Raw genomic sequence first — 17,356 nt, 5'->3', positions numbered from 1 at the left:
ACACTGTGATAAACGAGAGGGAAATGGAAACGATTTGGCAGCTTGGAAAATGGGTGGTGTGTAGCCCGAGGGGAGTGACGAGAAACAGAGTTAAATGTACTTGTGCCTCTAAAATCCCAGGGGCTTGTTTATGACAGAATTTGGCATTAAAATTTTAAATTTTCTCATACCAGTGTAGGTGATCAAATATTGCTTTCTCTAATATTTACTTTTTAAGGAAGAAAGGGATATGGAAAATTCAGGAGGAAATTCTAGAGTTTAGGGTCTCAGCAACTCAAATGTGAACTTCTGGAGTAAAGGTCAGGGGTCACCAGAGGTCAAAATTCAAAAAGCGCAGAGAACTCAGAGGGTCATAGCAATAGGAAGGGGGTGGGACCTGATATTGAGGAAGAGAGTACAGATGATGTTTGATACATACATGGAAAAGAGAAGCTATATAACAAACAGGAAGATTGTGAGGACTTGTTAAAAGGAATCAATGGAGACCTGAACTAGCACATCGTTACGAGTCGTGAGCATAGTCTGGGAGCCAGTGGATGGACAATCCCTTTGGGAATGATATCTCTGTTGAAGACACAATGATAGACAGGAAAGTAAGCTGTAAGTAGGACACAGGAGGCTGCAGAGGGTTTTATATGAGTTGAGTGCTCAAAGGTTTAGCAAATGGAGTATGATGTGGGAACGCATGAAAATGTACATCTTGGTAGGGAAAATATTAAACAAAATCACATGATCTGAAAGGTGAGAGATTATAGAGTCTGAGATGGAGGAATCTCTATATGTCCTAGTGCACAATTTGCAAACCCGGGTTAACTGAACAGTTCCTACAGACACAAACCCAATGAACCAGACAACCTCTGCCTTTACCGTACACACATTCTGGATTACTCTGATACATTTAATTCGATAAGCTGATATTTATTCCCTCAAGCTGTTTTGGTAAAAGGTGTGTAGGCGGAACTTTATTGCAACTTAGAGCTTGTTACCACCCTTTGTACCCTAGGCTTTTGTTTTCGTATTTTTCTTATTAGGCAAATTAAAATATATTTTCAAAAAGCAACAAAACAGTAAAGGAAATGCAATTTTCAAAGCAAAGGCCACTGAGCTAATTTGAAGAGAGGCTCATGAATAAACTGGAGCCAAAGTAGGACAATTTGCACGTTAGATGGACCACGTTCTTTTCCACACTCACAAGGACATCCCTCTCCACTCATCTGTTCAATTAATAGTAGTTTAAAAATTTAAGCCAGCAACTCAAAAGCTTAAATTGAAATTCTAGTGATAATGTCAAACAGAGAGACACTCTGAACTCTTATGGTGACCCAGTATTCTGGGAGTGTGCACTTGGGTCATGGTGGAATGGATGTAATTCACTCCATCACTGACCGGGTGTTTACAGTCCAGCCCATTAATAACTTCCGTATGCAGTATCTGATGGGCATCGGTATTTTATTTAACATAGTTATACTGCGTGGCCAAGTGGTTAAGGCGTTCGTCTAGTGATCTGAAGGTCGCTAGTTCGAGCCTTGGCTGAGGCTGTGTGTGTGTCCTTGAGCAAGGCACTTAACCACACATTGCTCTGCGACGACACTGGTGCCAAGCAGTATGGGTCCTAATGCCCTTCCCTTGGACAACATTGGTGGCGTGGAGAGGGGAGACTTGCAGCTTGGGCAACTGCTGGTCTTCCATAAAAAAAACCTTACCAGGCTTGTGCCCTGGAAACTTTCCAAGGCGCAAATCCATGGTCTGTCGAGACTAACGGAGGCCTACACTACTGCACAGAAATAGCCCCTTCACCCTGTGCCAACTCTCAGGTGCCTATTTACACTGATCCTACACTTAATCTAGTCTTATTGTTGGGTTGAGTTGTTCTCTGATCTTGGCAATTTACTTGCAAACTTTTCATCACCGTACGAGGAGACATTAACTGTTAACTGTGGTGTGTTCTCCGAAGGCTTGGCCTTCATATACTTACCTATCAGCTGATTGGTTGTCATTATGGAAATTCAGTTGTGATGTAGGGAGGAAGTCTCATCGCAGATTGGTTGTGTGACAAACTTTGTCCACAATGGCTCATAAATAGGATCGAGGTCTAGTTTTATTCTCTCCACATTCTCGTAAACTCCCCACAGGATTTTACTGCCCAGCTACAGACTGTTGTGTTCATCATTGAGGGAGAGTGCAGAGCACACCAAGACGCCAGCATGCAGGATACTGGACTGAACTTATGATTAACCTGCTTGTACAGTATGTGTGCGTGGCATAGGAATACCCTTATTGACTACCAGCACACTGACAAGGAGCAACCACAATTTCCTGGAGCATAGAAGGAAACCCTGTCATAGAGAGAATGTACAAACACCACTCGGGCAGCACCATGCTTGGCAATCCCAGCTAAACAATCCCCAAGACCACTACACGAGAGTGAGATACAGGGAAATGATAAACTTATCTTTGCTTCCGGACTACTGCAATAGTTCCATGAGTATCCTATAACCATATAACAATTACAGTACGGAAACAGGCCATCTCGGCCCTTCTAGTCTGTGCCGAACGCTTACTCTCACCTAGTCCCACTGACCAGCACTCAGCCCATAACCCTCCATTCCTTTCCTGTCCATATACCTATCCAATTTTACTTTAAATGATAATACCGAACCTGCCTCTACCACTTCTACTGGAAGAGTTTGTGTTGCCCAGTGCAAAGTGGAGCCTCCCACTCAACATTAGTTAGTTAGTCCATTCCTCTCCGCACCCTGCCATTTCTTTAGAATTTGTTTTTTTAAATTTTTTAATGAGGCTGAGTTGCTAGCACGCAAGGAGCTGGTCAGATTAGAACGTGAGACCAATTCCCTTGAAGTCTGATGCAGATGCCAATACACCACTGGCCAGTTACTCTACATCAACAAGCTACGTAAGGTGCTTCAACAGGACGGTTAACAAAAGTATCGCAGCATTGTAAAGGTGCAAAAAAAAAAGCTTCACACAAATACTGTGTGTCAGGTGGATGAAGTGGTAGTTCTTACAGAAACATCTGCATGATGCTAAGCAACATGCTGAGGACAGAATTACTCAACGATGCTCATCCCTCACCCTGCAACTGTGCCAGGTCCCATCTCCAGAGCTCCACTATCAGTAATGGAACAAAAACCTCTTCTTCTGGAGTGACCTGGGGCGTCAACAACTCATTCCTTCCGACCGGCAACAAACATCATCTACGTACATGCTGCCACCGTAATGACACCCCAGAGAAGACACAGGGGATTGGGTTGAATGTGTGGACGTGGGGTGGAGGGAGGACAAATATGGAATGAGAAGGGAATGACAAAGTGAATGTGGAGAGAAATTATGATGTTGACATAACGATTATCAGGTGGTCTGAGGAGAGGTGGCAAACTAGTATGTTGATAAAAAGGAAAGAGGATCTGATGAAGTGTGTATGGAGGGATTTATTGAGAGACAGTGTGGAGTAGCCCTATCCGCTCCACCCAGCATCCCCCCGTTTAACTCTAGCCTAACTGCAGGACAACTTACAAAGACCAATTAACCTACCAACCGGTACGTCCTTGGACTGTGGGAGAAAACCCAAGTATTCCATGGGGAGAACATACAGACTCCTTACGGATGACATTGGATTTGAACTCTGAACTCCGACACCCTGCTCCGCGCCGTAATAGTTGTCGCTCGAACCGCTACGCTACCGTGACGCCTACATTATAGAGGGCTATGAGGAGATGGCATTGAAGGATGGGGAATATAAAGAGGAACGATGAATTAGATGAGACGGGTTTGGAGTATAGGGGATCCGATGTTGGATAGGAATATGATAAGGTAGATATGGAGGAGTGGAGATGCAATGCGCAGATGTGTAGAGGGAAGAACTCCTGAGGTAGGGATGTCAAACAGATGGATCTGATAGAATTGTATAAATGTAGCCGCATTTACCTGCAGGAAGAATACTTTGTAAGTGAAGTCTAACAGCACAATCTGTGACACTTAGTGAAATAAATATCCTTAAAAACCGCTCAGTCTGTGTGCCATTAGTAACATCAGCAGATCATACGCAAATTAATAAATATAATTATTTTTCCACCCAGAGCAGAACTGTAACAGGCTGATTAAACACTAATAAACCCAAGGCTACAAGTAACTGCTATACTGTAAATGCTTTGCTAAGTGCTGTTCTTGAAAAGTACATTTATTTTCCCAATAATATAATTTCATTATAAGAGACAGTTCTGTTTAAATGTTGAATAAAAGAGATTTAAAAAAAAAACTCTATTCCCTAAAGGGATTTCTTTGCTAGCTCTGAGTCAGATTTAAGGGGGAGGGAACACTGATGAAAATAAATGCCATCACCAATACAAAAGGTTTTTAAAATATGCAAAGCTGCCAGTGTCACACTTCATTTATTGATCTACCTTCTACATTATGTAGGATGAAGCCCCAGAGAGGTTGCACGACTTTCCCAAGGCTCAATTTGCATCTGAATATACTCTCAAAACTGCACTTTCTCAATATAGTTTCGAGAGATGGTTGAAGAAGAAAAATAAAACCCTTTTTCCCACTCGGATTTGCTAATTAAACCAGCCTAGCTAACAAGTCTGGGGTTCTCAGCCAGTTTACCTGATGGTTGAAGGTGGACATTAATGGGCAAGATCAGATTTGCTTCATTTGATTACATCATCGCGATGCTCAGACTCAGATACTTTGAGCCAAGGGTTCAGGATCTTGTCTTCTCCCCCGGGGTGAGCAGCTGTCAATCTTCAGCTCCTCGACCCAAATGGAAATGAAACACTAGAGCTTATGTGACTATCAATTTGCAACACCGGTTGCACATCCCGGCAGCCATCTGAAAACCCATCCCGCATTTGCACAGCTTCCACTTGAAACTGGCTTTTGTATAACCCTAATGCTTCAACGAGAAGGAAGAGCTGTTTGCAGCTGGCCGCTCGGATGAAAAATCTGCACTTCCATCTCTTTCTAGCTCACTCTCTGCTGTGACTTTTGTTATTTTGCTGCCCCGATCCCCCCTGAGCCGGGTCCAGACCTGATCCCCAGTCCTCCCGTTCGGATTTTGTGCCTCCTTTTCCTGACTGTGCAGTATTCCCACATCCCAAAAATTATCCTGGTAGGTTACTGGCCTCTGTAAATTACCCCTTATTGTTGCTAAATAGAAATCAAATCAATGTCCACATGTGAGACAGAGGATGTCATAGGAGGACATGGAAATGGGGGGAGGGGAACAGATGGATTGGTGCCCAACCCCACCCACCCGGGAGTCAGCATGGACTTAATGGGCCAAAAGGCCTCCTTTCCTATTGCAATGGTAAAGGAAGATAAGGAAATTATCTTTTTGATGGAACATTAAACTAGGACACTGGCTGTGCTAACAATCTGTTCACACGATTTTGTAGAGGGGGATCAGGCCAGGTGGGGAGGGGTGATCATATGTAATGGTGGGGGCATTCAGTGATATTACTGCAACAGATCATGGTCGTTATAAATCGGTGTCACGTTGCCACACTTTGTTCACTGAACGCCAATGGATCTCTAGATGCGTTTGCCAGGCTCGGGTTGGTCTGCTTGGAACCAGTACTGACTTTGATCAAAGCCGTCCTAAATGCAGGGGTCCAATCTCCCTGAGACCCCGAGGTCAGGAGGGTGTGTGTACAACAACCCATCCTGTAACAGGGAACGGAAACGGGCTCTTTGCAATCACTCCACCACACTCCCTCAATGCAATGTACCGTGTTAACCCTCCACCCCTCATCTTTACGGAACAAGCTGCCTACTCCTTAAAAATATTCCATGACCCAGCTGTGGTAGAAAATTCCACAGGCTCACTACCCCTTAAATCTCTCGGCCTGATGTTTTACTGTGTATTCTGGTGGACACCGCCCGCAATTGGAAATGTCTTTCCTGCGTTCAGCCCGTTGAACGCTGTCAGGATTTGAGGCGGGGGTGGGGGCACGACCTGAGCTCAGGTGCTGTCCATGTGGAGTTTGCGTGCTCTCCCTGGGAGCGCCGGTCTCCTCCCTCAAGAACGCGTAGAGCAGCGGAGTCGGCTGACTGGTTGCTGTAAATTGCGCCCGGAGTGTGTACGGCGAAGTATGGAGAATGCCGAAGGAAGAGTGAGCTTAGTGTAGAACGACAGCAGTGCGAGCTTGAACGTTGGTACCAAAGGCCCTGTTTGCTGGCAGGACACTAACTTCCCTAACACTTCGGTGAGATTTATCTTATCCTGAGAATACAGTCCCACCTCTCCTCATACAACAGTCCCTCCTTCATTCAGTGCACAGACAAATCTTAGGCCAGGAGCACAACACCGCAGAGAGTCAGTCCGACTAAAGTAATTCCTGTATCAGTGACGACCCGGTCCCCATCACCTCGTTACTCCCCGCACCTCCCACACAATTCGACATCTTTAGAAAAGGGCAGCTGATGTTCACCGACTGGTTGCCAGGGGCAGCGGCCGAGCTAAAATCAGAAAGGACCGGCGAAAACGCGAGTGGGGTGGGGTGGGGGTGGGGGACCTGGACGAGAGCGCAGCGCAGTTTCCAGCTGCGAACTCAGGGCGAGCGTCTTCCTCGGACCCCGAGAGGCGGCTGTGGATCGGAGTTTGCCAAAGTGCCGCAGCGGGACGGGCCGACCGACGGCTTAACGCAAAGCGCGGAGCCGCGGCGAGCGACCTCGTTCCCTCGGGTTCACCCCACCTGTCACCAGCCGGCTCAGGGGAGGGGGCGAGGGCGAGGGCGCCACCTGAAGCTCTCAGCTCCTCGGAGACGTGTTAAAGGCAGAACCCCTTGACTGAAGAGGGTGGGCGGCTGAAGGAGGAACCCCTTGACTGAGGATCAGGGTCACCCCGGAGTGAGAAGGAGATTAATGAAGACCCTCCCAGGGTTACAAGCAGACACCGGGGCAGCGGGTACTACGGGCAAAAAAACGGGTTACAAGAAGCGCAGCCCGAGTTTGTGGAGACAGTTGAGGCAGGAGGGTTAGAGAAGACCCTCCGGGTGAGGGCGGGGAGTGGGTTGTTTTACAGGCAGGCTGTCCGGGCCGGGTTAAAGGTAGACCCTCTCAGGTCAGAAGGGTAAAGGGCAGATTCCTCCCTCCCCATGTCAATTGGGTTCTACAGGCAGCCCCCACTCACCCGAAGGGAAGTTACAGGCGCCCGCGACAATATTCAGCAACGCTGATTAATCGTAAATGCCCGGGACTGGCCGCCCGCGGACAGGCAGACTTACCGTCAGGCTGGGTGTCGGTCGCACGACACACACAAGTTGGACAGCGGCCGAGAAGGCGGCTCTCGCCTTGCAGTACTGATATCTGAAGTGCACGGCGTCCAGCACGAAACCGAAGCAGTGCGTGAAGAAGAGCATCGCCGCCAGCGCCCGGACTGAAGGAGCGGAACGGGGAACAGCGGAGTCCCGGCCAGCGCCCGGACTGAAGGAGCGGAACGGGGAACAGCGGAGTCCCGGCCAGCGCCCGGACTGAAGGAGCGGAACGGGGAACAGCGGAGTCCCGGCCAGCGCCCGGACTGAAGGAGCGGAACGGGGAACAGCGGAGTCCCGGCCAGCGCCCGGACTGAAGGAGCGGAACGGGGAACAGCGGAGTCCCGGCCAGCGCCCGGACTGAAGGAGCGGAACGGGGAACAGCGGAGTCCCGGCCAGCGCCCGGACTGAAGGAGCGGAACGGGGAACAGCGGAGTCCCGGCCAGCGCCCGGACTGAAGGAGCGGAACGGGGAACAGCGGAGTCCCGGCCAGCGCCCGGACTGAAGGAGCGGAACGGGGAACAGCGGAGTCCCGGCCAGCGCCCGGACTGAAGGAGCGGAACGGGGAACAGCGGAGTCCCGGCCAGCGCCGGAGTTCGCAACTTCCAATGTTTCCCCTTGTCGGAAGCGCTCGAAGAAACCCAGCAGCCAATCAGGAGCTCGGCAATGTTATCCTCACGGTCCCGGCCCCGCCCACACCCCCTCGGCACGGACCGGAGTGAAAGACGGCGGTGAATGTCCCCCGGCCCTAGGCGGAGAGCTCGGCTGATCTTCCCGGAGAGACACGGAAACCGGCGGCTTGCTTTTCAGTTCATAATCTTTGCTGAGCGAACACACCACGTTAGCGTGGTTGCTGATTCAAGCGAGCAAAATAAACATCTGCAGACCCGTGAACACTACCTCGTTACTCCTCTTTCTCGCCGTTTGTTTTTGCAACAGGTATTTGTTGTCTTGCTTTGTACAGATGCCTCAACACAGATTTCACAACATACAGAGGCACAGGAGTGGAACCCGGTGCGGTCCTCTCATCCACTTCAGGGGTCGAATCACCGACAGGATGCTGGAAATCCAGTAACTCACACACACACACACACAGTGCCGGAGGAACTCAGCAGGCCAGGCAGCATCTGTGGAAAAGAGTACCGCTGACGTTTCGGGCCGAGACCCTTCATCGGGACTGGTGAAGAAAGATGAGATAAGGTGGAGGGAGGAGGGGAACAAGTTACGAGGTGGTCGGTGATGGGTGAAACCGGGAGAGGGGGAGTGGTGAAGGAGGGAGCTGGGAAGTCGATTGGTGAAAGATGCAGGGCTGGAGAAGGGGGAGTCTGACAGGAGAGGACAGGAGGTCACGGAAGAAAGGGGAGGGGGAGGAGCACCAGAGGGAGGCGATAAACGGAGAAGGAGAGAGCGGAATGGGGAAGGGGAGGGGGTAATTACCGGAAGTTTGAGAATTCGATGTTCATGCCATCAGGTTGGAGGCTGCACAGATGGAATATAAAGTGTTGCTTCTCCATCCTGAGTGTGGCCTCATCGAGACAGTTGGCAAGACCATGAACTGACGTGTCAGAATGGGACCGGGGAGTTGAATTAAAATGAATGGCCACTGGGAGATTCCACATTCCTGACGGATGGAGCGTAGGTGAACAAGTGCTACACCTGCCCCTACACCTCCTCCCTTACTACCGTTCAGGACCCCAAACAGTCCTTCCAGGTGAGGTGACACTTCACCTGCGAGTCTGCTGGGGACTGGTATACGGTGCTCCTGGTGAGACATGACATAGATTGGGAAACCACTTCGCTGAGCACCTACGCTCCATCCACCAGAAAAAAGTGAGATCTCCCAGTGGCCACCCATTTTAATTCCCATTCCCATTCCCATTCCGACATGTCCGTCCACGGCCTCCTCTGCTGTTACAATGAGGCCACACTCAGGTTGGTGGAGCGACACCTTGTATTTCATCTGGGTAATTTTCCTCGGGATCAATAAAGTATGTCTGTCTGTAGCCTCCAACCTGATGGGATGAAAATCAACTTCTCAAACTTCCGGTAATTACCCCCTCCCCTTCATCATTCCCCATTCCCATTTTGCTCTCTCACCTTCTCTCCTTACCTCCCTCTGGTGCTTCTCCCACTTCCCTTTCTTCCATGGCTTTCCGTCCTCCTATCAGACTGCTCCTTCTCCAGCCCTGTATCTCACCAATCGACTTCCCATCTCCTTACTTCACCCCTCCCCCCTCTTAGTTTCACCTACCACCTTGTATTTCTTCCTCCCCTCCCCTCACCTTCTTACTCTGACCTCTCATCTCACTTTTCCAGACCTGATGAAGGGTCTCAGCCTGAAACATCGACTCTTTCCCCTTTTCCATAGATGCTGCCTGGCCTGCTGAGTTTCTCCAGCGCTTTGTGTGTGTCACTTCGTGGGTCAAACGTGTCGTGACACTCTTTGGCACACCACTGTTGTAACGTGTGGTTATTTGAGTTACTGTCAGCTTGAACCAGTCTGACCATTATCCTCTGATCTCTCTCATTAACAGGGCATTTTCACCCACAGATCAGCCGCTCACCACAGATCTGTTCCTTTTCTCTGTTTTTTCACACCATTTTCTTTAAATTAGAGGCTGTTGTGTGTGAGAAGTCTGAAGCAGCTCTTTGGCCAATGAGAAAAGGTAATGGAGGAGAATTTGAGTGTTGACTGTAGACCATAGGAGTTACCGTAATGTTGCAGTTATCCTAACCAGATTTGCCTTCTCTTTATTTTTGAAGTTGGTCAGGATTCAGGATCTCTTTCAGGATGTGGGGTATTTATGACTGCAGTTCTAACCAACAGATTTTAGAACTTCAGTCAAGATACTTCCAATGTGTGTCGTCTTCTTCCTTTCAGTTGGGTCTCAGGAATCCCGACACCATCCAGAAGAAAACAGGCCACTTCACTGGCAGCCATCAAGTGTCTAAACATTCTTCCCCTGTGGCTAAAGTCTGTGTAATCCACAAACAGTACTGCGGTTACTTGTCCAGGCTTCTCCAACAGCACCTCTCAAACCCATGACCTCTTAACAAAAGAAATAAAAACATTTAAAAGAAGATACTTATTACTAGAATTAGCCTTTGAACTTCAAATAATATCAGCAACTTGAAAAATCCCTGTGCTTCAATCCTTAATGACTTAACCGGATGCTGACAGATCTGGAAAATTGTGAATATTAACTTGATTGGATAACACCCGTACTTGATGAGCAGAGAAACGGTGATTTTTTTGATCCAGTCGTAACGCACCCCACACCTTTATCTTGCCAGGGTTGGAGTAGATTAGTTCCCCTTTATCCGTGATGAGTCATATTTAAAACCCTGCAGTTATAATTTCCTCAGCCACATGTCGTGTATATTCATGCTTACTGACCCCTATGGAACCTCTGTTTCACTGACTGGTCTGGTTCAGCTTTCTATGTTGCATCACTGTGGGTTCTGCACCAATCAGCTGTGATACAGGAGATCAGCACCCGTCTGATACCAACAATCATTCCACGGTCAGGGTCATTTCTTCCCCATTCTGATGTTTGGTCCAAACAACAACTGAACCTCTTGACCATGTCTGCATGCTTTAACGCATTGAGTTGCCGCCACATGATTGGCTGATTAGATATTTGTATTAATGAACAGGTGTACCGGTGTACCTAATAAAGTGGCCACTGAATGTATGTCTGTGATAGGACACCTGATTCTGATTTTGAGGGCAGGGATATTACATGGACGGGTGAAGGTTTATAAGGCCAATAGGCCTAGTTTGCATTGGCATCTTGGTTGGCATGGACTAGATAGGCCGAAGGGCCTGTTTCTGTGTTGAATGACCTGATGACACTCAGAAATGGAGGCTTCTTTTCATTGTCACCTGCAATTCTTGCTGACAATTCGTGCTGGCTGCAGAAGCTTAATAAACATTCCCGTAACTCCAAAGCATAAAAGAGCACAGATTCTCTGCAGGTCTGAAATAATAAGAATCAACACTGCAGTCTAATGCATTGACCCCTGTTTCTCTCTCCACTGACGCCGCCTGGTCTAACGAGAATTCCCAATATCCCCTGTCCTGAGAACTTGAGTAATGAAAGGGTTACTGTGAAGTAGTTAGGGTTAGTGAGGCTGGACTCTCACCGGTGACATTCCAGTCACTCTGGTGGGGGTTGGAGATGCTGAAAGCATTCAAGAAAACACAATGTAATTAGTACTCACTCCCACTAACTCATCCCTTCCGCAGCCCTTTGTGTAGGCTCCCTGGTCGTCAGTTTTAGACCATAATTCTACAAGACATACTGTACGAGCTGAATTAGGCCATTTGGTCCAACAGCTCTGCTTCAAAATTCGAATATGGCTGATTTATTTTCTCTCTCAATCCCACTCTTCTACCTTTTCCATTAACCCTTACTAACCAATAATCCTTTAAATATACTCAAGGACTTGGCTGTCAGTAGCAATGAATTCCACAGATTTACTACCCACTGGCTACTAATGACTGCACAACCTCCTCAGCTACCTTGGGCGACAGTCTACCTGATCCAGGTGTTGTTCTGAAAAGCTTCCCAATCCTCTGGCTTCACACTACTTTTTGCTTTATTGTGTGCCTTTTCTGCTTTAATGCGATATCTGACTTTCCTTGTCAGCCATAGTTGTCTCATCCTTCCTTTGAAATGCTTCTTCTTCTTTGGGGTGAACTGATCCTGCACCTTCCAAATTACTCCCAGAGACTCCAACCATTGCTTCACTACCATCATCCCTTCCAAACAACCTTGGCCAGCTCCTCTCTCACGCCTCTGTAGTTCTCTTTACTCCACTGCAATGCCGATACATCCAGTCTTTACCATACCCACAACCCTGTCAAAGTATCAGCAGCAAAAGGACGCACCTGGAGTCTGGTTCTGCTGTTAACAAAACACTATTTTGTTAGTAACTACATCACATAGTGACTTAAATCAGGTAAATCAAAAATTAACGGTGTTATGCATATATAGGTGTAAATATATAAATCCCCAAACTTCTTCAAGCTGAGGTGGTAGGTGATACAGTCTTACAATGGTATGTAAGAAAATTCAGTTCAGATGCACAGGTTAATTAATGCGAGATGTTTGTAATCCAAAGGCGAATGTTGTGTGAAGGCAATTACGTCAATATTCCACAGATTCCATGACAGCGATACAAAATAACGATAGCAGTAGGTTTTATCTCCAAAGTTGTTCCACTCCACACACAAAATATCACCAACAGTGATCTTCAACGAATATCCTTTCAACACAAGTGGTACCACACCCGAATTCAGCTACGGGACATCTCAAAGTGGTGTCCGCAGGACACTCAAACAGAATCCACGTATGGATTATCACCAACAGTAGCTTATCACAAAGGGGACAATCTTCCAGGGAACCACCACCCAGGCAAGGGTAAACACACTGGTAGATTCCACAGGGTTACCCCAATCACACACAACTGTGATAGCCACTTATCCAGTTCCACGACATACAAAATAACTCCGACAGTGATTTGCCACAGGGATGCCTTTCTTCAGTGAACTACCACACCCAGACAAAGAGTAAACACACATGTGGTACTCACAAAGGTTTCCCCTCTCACCAGAGAACCCACTTCTGTGGATTAACTAAGTGACAGTCACACTTTTGTAGCCAAATGGAAACAAACTCACCCTCACGGGCTACTTAGCGAGAGAGTCCAAACAATGATCTCTTTGTCACTAGGTTTCTTCTGTTTCAAACCTTCCTCTCCTCTCTTCTCTTCTCTGCAAACTTCTTCTAGTTGCAGAAACTTGTGGAAGTCATTTATCAATAATCTGGATCGATCTCAACTCACCCCTTTGGGCTACTGAAAGTTTAAAACAGCGACCGACTCCCTGGTGTCTTCCATCTTGACTCTGTGTGTGTCTGTGACTGTCCTTGTAAGAAGTAAACAAGCTGCAGAGAAGCCACAACACCGATTGCCCATCAAATAACTCCACCTCTCTCCACCACCGTAACCAAGCAACTCTGCAGTCAGCGGAAAATCCAATAGTATCTAAAAGTCACAGAATAAAACTTAAGATTGCATCACACTTCTCCCTCTCAAGTGTGCTTTTGCTCTAAATACCTCCAAATTTTTCATTTATGCTTTGCTTGTTTTGCCCTTTTTAAACTCTTCCCTTTGGAAACAAAGATCTTGCCTTGGCCTGATTGACATAGTGCCCTTCTGTCTGAGATTTATCCCGTAGGTAGCATTTATTTAAGCACGATACACTGCCTTTCGTTTCAACGGTGTGGGTTGGAGACATGACGGTTCTCAGAAATTGGGAAACGGTAGATGTGGTTTAGATTAAATGAAGTTGAGAGAATGAATGATTGGGATATCTTAGGGCATGGATTTATTGATAGGTCTTAGTTTTGATGACTGATTGATTAATGATTATTAACAATTAGTGATTATTGTTTAATTATACAATTTCATTCCCTCTCTCTATCTTTTGCCCTCTGGTCAATCTCAACATAATCCTTAATTTCTCTGTTACTCTCTCAATGAATTCTCTCTTACACCACAGGTCTCCCCCTCTCCATTCCTTTGGCCCCACCTAGTAAACCATTCACCCACAATCCTTTCCTCCAAATATTATGCCACCCCTCTGTCCCTCCATTACATCTCTCTCTTCCTCTCCACATCCTCCCCAATGATAGGACCAATTTCCCACAATATCATACTCTCCCTCTGTGAATCTCAGTCTCCCTGATAACTGTTTGTTCTCTTTCTCCCCTGACTCTCTGTGCCATCCACCACCAAAGCCAATCAACAGCTGGCTCAAGCAAACCTGTAAACTAGCTGTGGTGTAAATGCAAAGATGGACAACTTATCCTCCTGTATACTGTCTGACAATTCAACCCACACATTTGTATCACTTTATGTTTTCAGATGTTACAGACTGACGTCTTAGTGGCCCAGAGTCAACGAGTGCAGCTTTAATCACACAGGTCAAAGAAGAATGAAAAAAGTGAGGACAAAAACTCCTTCCTGTTTTCATGGCTGAAAAGATGAATAGATGAAATACCGTCCACTGTATAAAGTTTGTAAATGTCATAAAGCAAACAAAATCACTTCAGCTTTGCTGGCTGGAGCTTTGGAAAGAAGAAGCCAACTACATTTGGCTGAATAGCAACAAAAGTGTTACACGAGCGTGGCGGTGGAGAACACAGGCGCGGAGGCAGAGTCGGGAGGCATTATCGATGTAGCAAGCGTGGAGTTGGTATCCAGGAGAGTCGTTACCCAGAGTCCTGGGTTGGGAGAGAATCCAGGAGAATGCTAGACTTAGAACTAACAGTCCTAAGAAGCATGAAACGAGGTTACTCACACCGGAGTCGACCAACGAACTGGCAGGTCCTTGTTGTGATCACAGGGTCTCTATCCTGCATTTTCTGATGGAAAGCCAGTGTGTGTAGTTAGTGGAACCTGAGAATGACTGGAAACTAAATGAGGGGATTGAGGTAAATAGCAAGGTGGGGGTTTGCCAGAAGGGACCATGACATGAAGGTAGTTAACACTCGTGGAGCACCGTGTCCTTCTGCTTACAGTAAATGGAAGCTTCACTTTTAGTTCAGTGACTTCCTTGTCATTTGTAAGAACAGAATTGTTTTCTCTGCTAACAATTTTCGTTAGGGCAGTCAGTAGAGAGACAGAGATCAACAAAGTACACAAAAGCATAAGGTTTAGAGGGGGAAAGGACCAAATACAGGCAGACAGGGGTAGACACCTAAGTTGGCATGGACGAGTTTGTGCTGTATAACTCTGACCCTAGGAAGCAGGTGCAAGAGCTGGAGTATTCAAACCAGCTCCATCATACAACAGGTCAGTGACACATTCCTCCCTCAATAACTTTATTATCTAGTAATCCGCCGGCATGTTTTGAATGAAATTGATGACTGAGCTTCCACAGCTCTCTGGGCTAGAGACTTCCCAAAGGTTCACCATCCTTTGAGTCAAGATGTTTCTTTTTGTCTTGGTTTGAAATGGTTATCTCTTATTCTGAGATGGTGAACCCTGGTTCTAGTTTGCTCATCAGGGGAAACATCCTCCCCTCCATCCAGCCTTAAAGAATTTTGTAATCTCCAATGCGATCTTCTCGCATCTTCTAGACTCAGGGGTGGCAAACCTATGGCACATGTGCCTAAAGTGGCACGCACAAAAATGTTGTTGCCACATGGCATGCAGTGCCCTTCCTCAATTCTTTACATCCCTCCCACAATAAAAAAGAGAAAATCTTGCAATAAGAATATTAACAGCATTTTCAGTGACACACACACGCAAGTCAGTTTTCAGTGATGAACTTGGTCAAGTCTATTTAATTATAAGAGTAGACTTACAGATGAAAGTATGCTTTGTGTCTAGCTCTCAAAACAACCAAATACAAGCCAAATATAAAATATTTGTCACTGTTAGTGCAGCAACGAATGTCTCATTGAGAGTGAAGTGCATTTATTTTCCTTCCCTTGAACTTTTATGAAAATATACCGAAGCTTATAATTCCAAGCTCACATTTCTTACATTATATATGAGGTACAACAACAATACTATTTAGAACTAATGTTATTTTTCAATTGTCTTTCAAAATATTAATATTAATGATTTTGAACAAATTTTCTAAAATGCTTCATTTATCCTAATCTGTATGTTATACCATTATGAATAGTAAAACAATGAATACACATAAATAAGCAACAGGACTTATTCTTTTTCAGAATCAGAATCAGGTTTATCATCACCGGCATGTGACATGAAATTTGTTAACTTAGCAGCAATTCAATTAGCAACAGTTCATAATATGGAAAAAAAGACAAAATAAAATAATGATAATAAATAAATATATTACAGTATATGTATATTGAATAGATAAATAATCATGCAAAAACAGAAATAATATATACTAAAAAAGTGAGGTAGTATCCAAGGGTTCAATGTCCACTTAGGAATCGGATGGCAGAGGGGAAGAAGCTGAGCTGTTCCTGAATCGCTGAGTGTGTGCCTTCAGGCTTCTGTACCTCCTACCTGATGGTAACAGTGAGAAAAGGACATGCCCTGGGTGCTGGAGGTCCTTAGTAATGGACGTTGCCTTTCTGAGACACCACTCCCTAAAGATGTCCTGGGTACTTTGTAGGCTAGTAGCCAAGATGGAAATGACTAAATTTATAACCCTCAGCAGCTTCTTTCAGCCACGTGCAGTAGCCCTTCCATTCCAAACAGTGATGCAGTGTGGTGAACTGCATATACCTGTCTGGACATGCCCCCCCCGCTGACTGCTCCTGTGGCTCCTCCCACAGACCCCGGTATAAAGGCGATTGGAGGCAGAGACCCTTCCTCAGTCTCCAGGATGTCGTGTGGTGGTCACTTGCTGCTTGTGCTTTCTTCCAGCCAATAAAAGCCTACCTTAACCCACGTCTCAGAGTTATTGATGGTGCATCATGCAGCCTGTCAGAATGCTCTCCACGGTACATCTATAGAAGTTTTTGAGTGTATTTGTTGTCATACCAAATCTCTTCAAACTCCTAATGAAGTATAGCCGCTGTCATGCCTTCTTTATAACCACATCGATGTGATGGGACCAGGTTAGATCCTCAGAGATCTTGACACCCAGGAATCTGAAACTGCTCACTCTCTCCACTTCTGATCCCTCCATGAGGACTGGTATGTGTTCCTTCCTGAAATCGACAGTCAGCTCTTTCGTCTTACTGACGTTGAGTGCCAGGTTGTTGCTGCGGCACCATTCCACTAGTTGGCATATCTCACTCCTGTACGCCCTCTTGTCACCACCTGAGATTCTACCAACAATGGTTGTATCATCAGCAAATTTATAGATGATATTTGAGCTATGTCTAGCCACACAGTCACGAGTATAGAGAGAGCAGAGCTCAGTATCTCTGTACCTGGTGATCACCAATCTGTACAGATTGTGGTCTTCTGGTTAGGAAGTCGAGGATCCAATTGCAGAGGGAGGTACAGAGGCCCAGGTTCTGCAATTTCTCAATCAGGATTGTGGGAATGATGGTATTAAATGCTGAGCTATAGTCGAT

General features: G+C 46.3%; 1 protein-coding gene across 1 annotated transcript in view; it reads right to left on the bottom strand.

The window, feature by feature from the left end:
* Positions 1-14,513, bottom strand: part of LOC140727220 (uncharacterized) — a 29,768-nt gene extending 15,255 nt beyond the window's left edge. The window contains exons 1-3 of the mRNA XM_073044487.1: positions 14,464-14,513; positions 7,989-8,127; positions 7,248-7,904 (exon numbers count right to left, since the gene is read on the bottom strand). Of these exons, the coding sequence (XP_072900588.1) occupies positions 7,248-7,904; positions 7,989-8,127; positions 14,464-14,513 (846 nt within the window). The remainder of the gene's footprint in view (positions 1-7,247; positions 7,905-7,988; positions 8,128-14,463) is intronic.
* Between the last annotated feature and the right edge of the window lie 2,843 nt (positions 14,514-17,356).

This window comes from Hemitrygon akajei, chromosome 5 (assembly GCF_048418815.1).
Source record: "Hemitrygon akajei chromosome 5, sHemAka1.3, whole genome shotgun sequence".
In the NCBI taxonomy this organism is placed as follows: domain Eukaryota; kingdom Metazoa; phylum Chordata; class Chondrichthyes; order Myliobatiformes; family Dasyatidae; genus Hemitrygon; species Hemitrygon akajei.
This window is presented reverse-complemented; position numbering and strand designations above follow the sequence as displayed.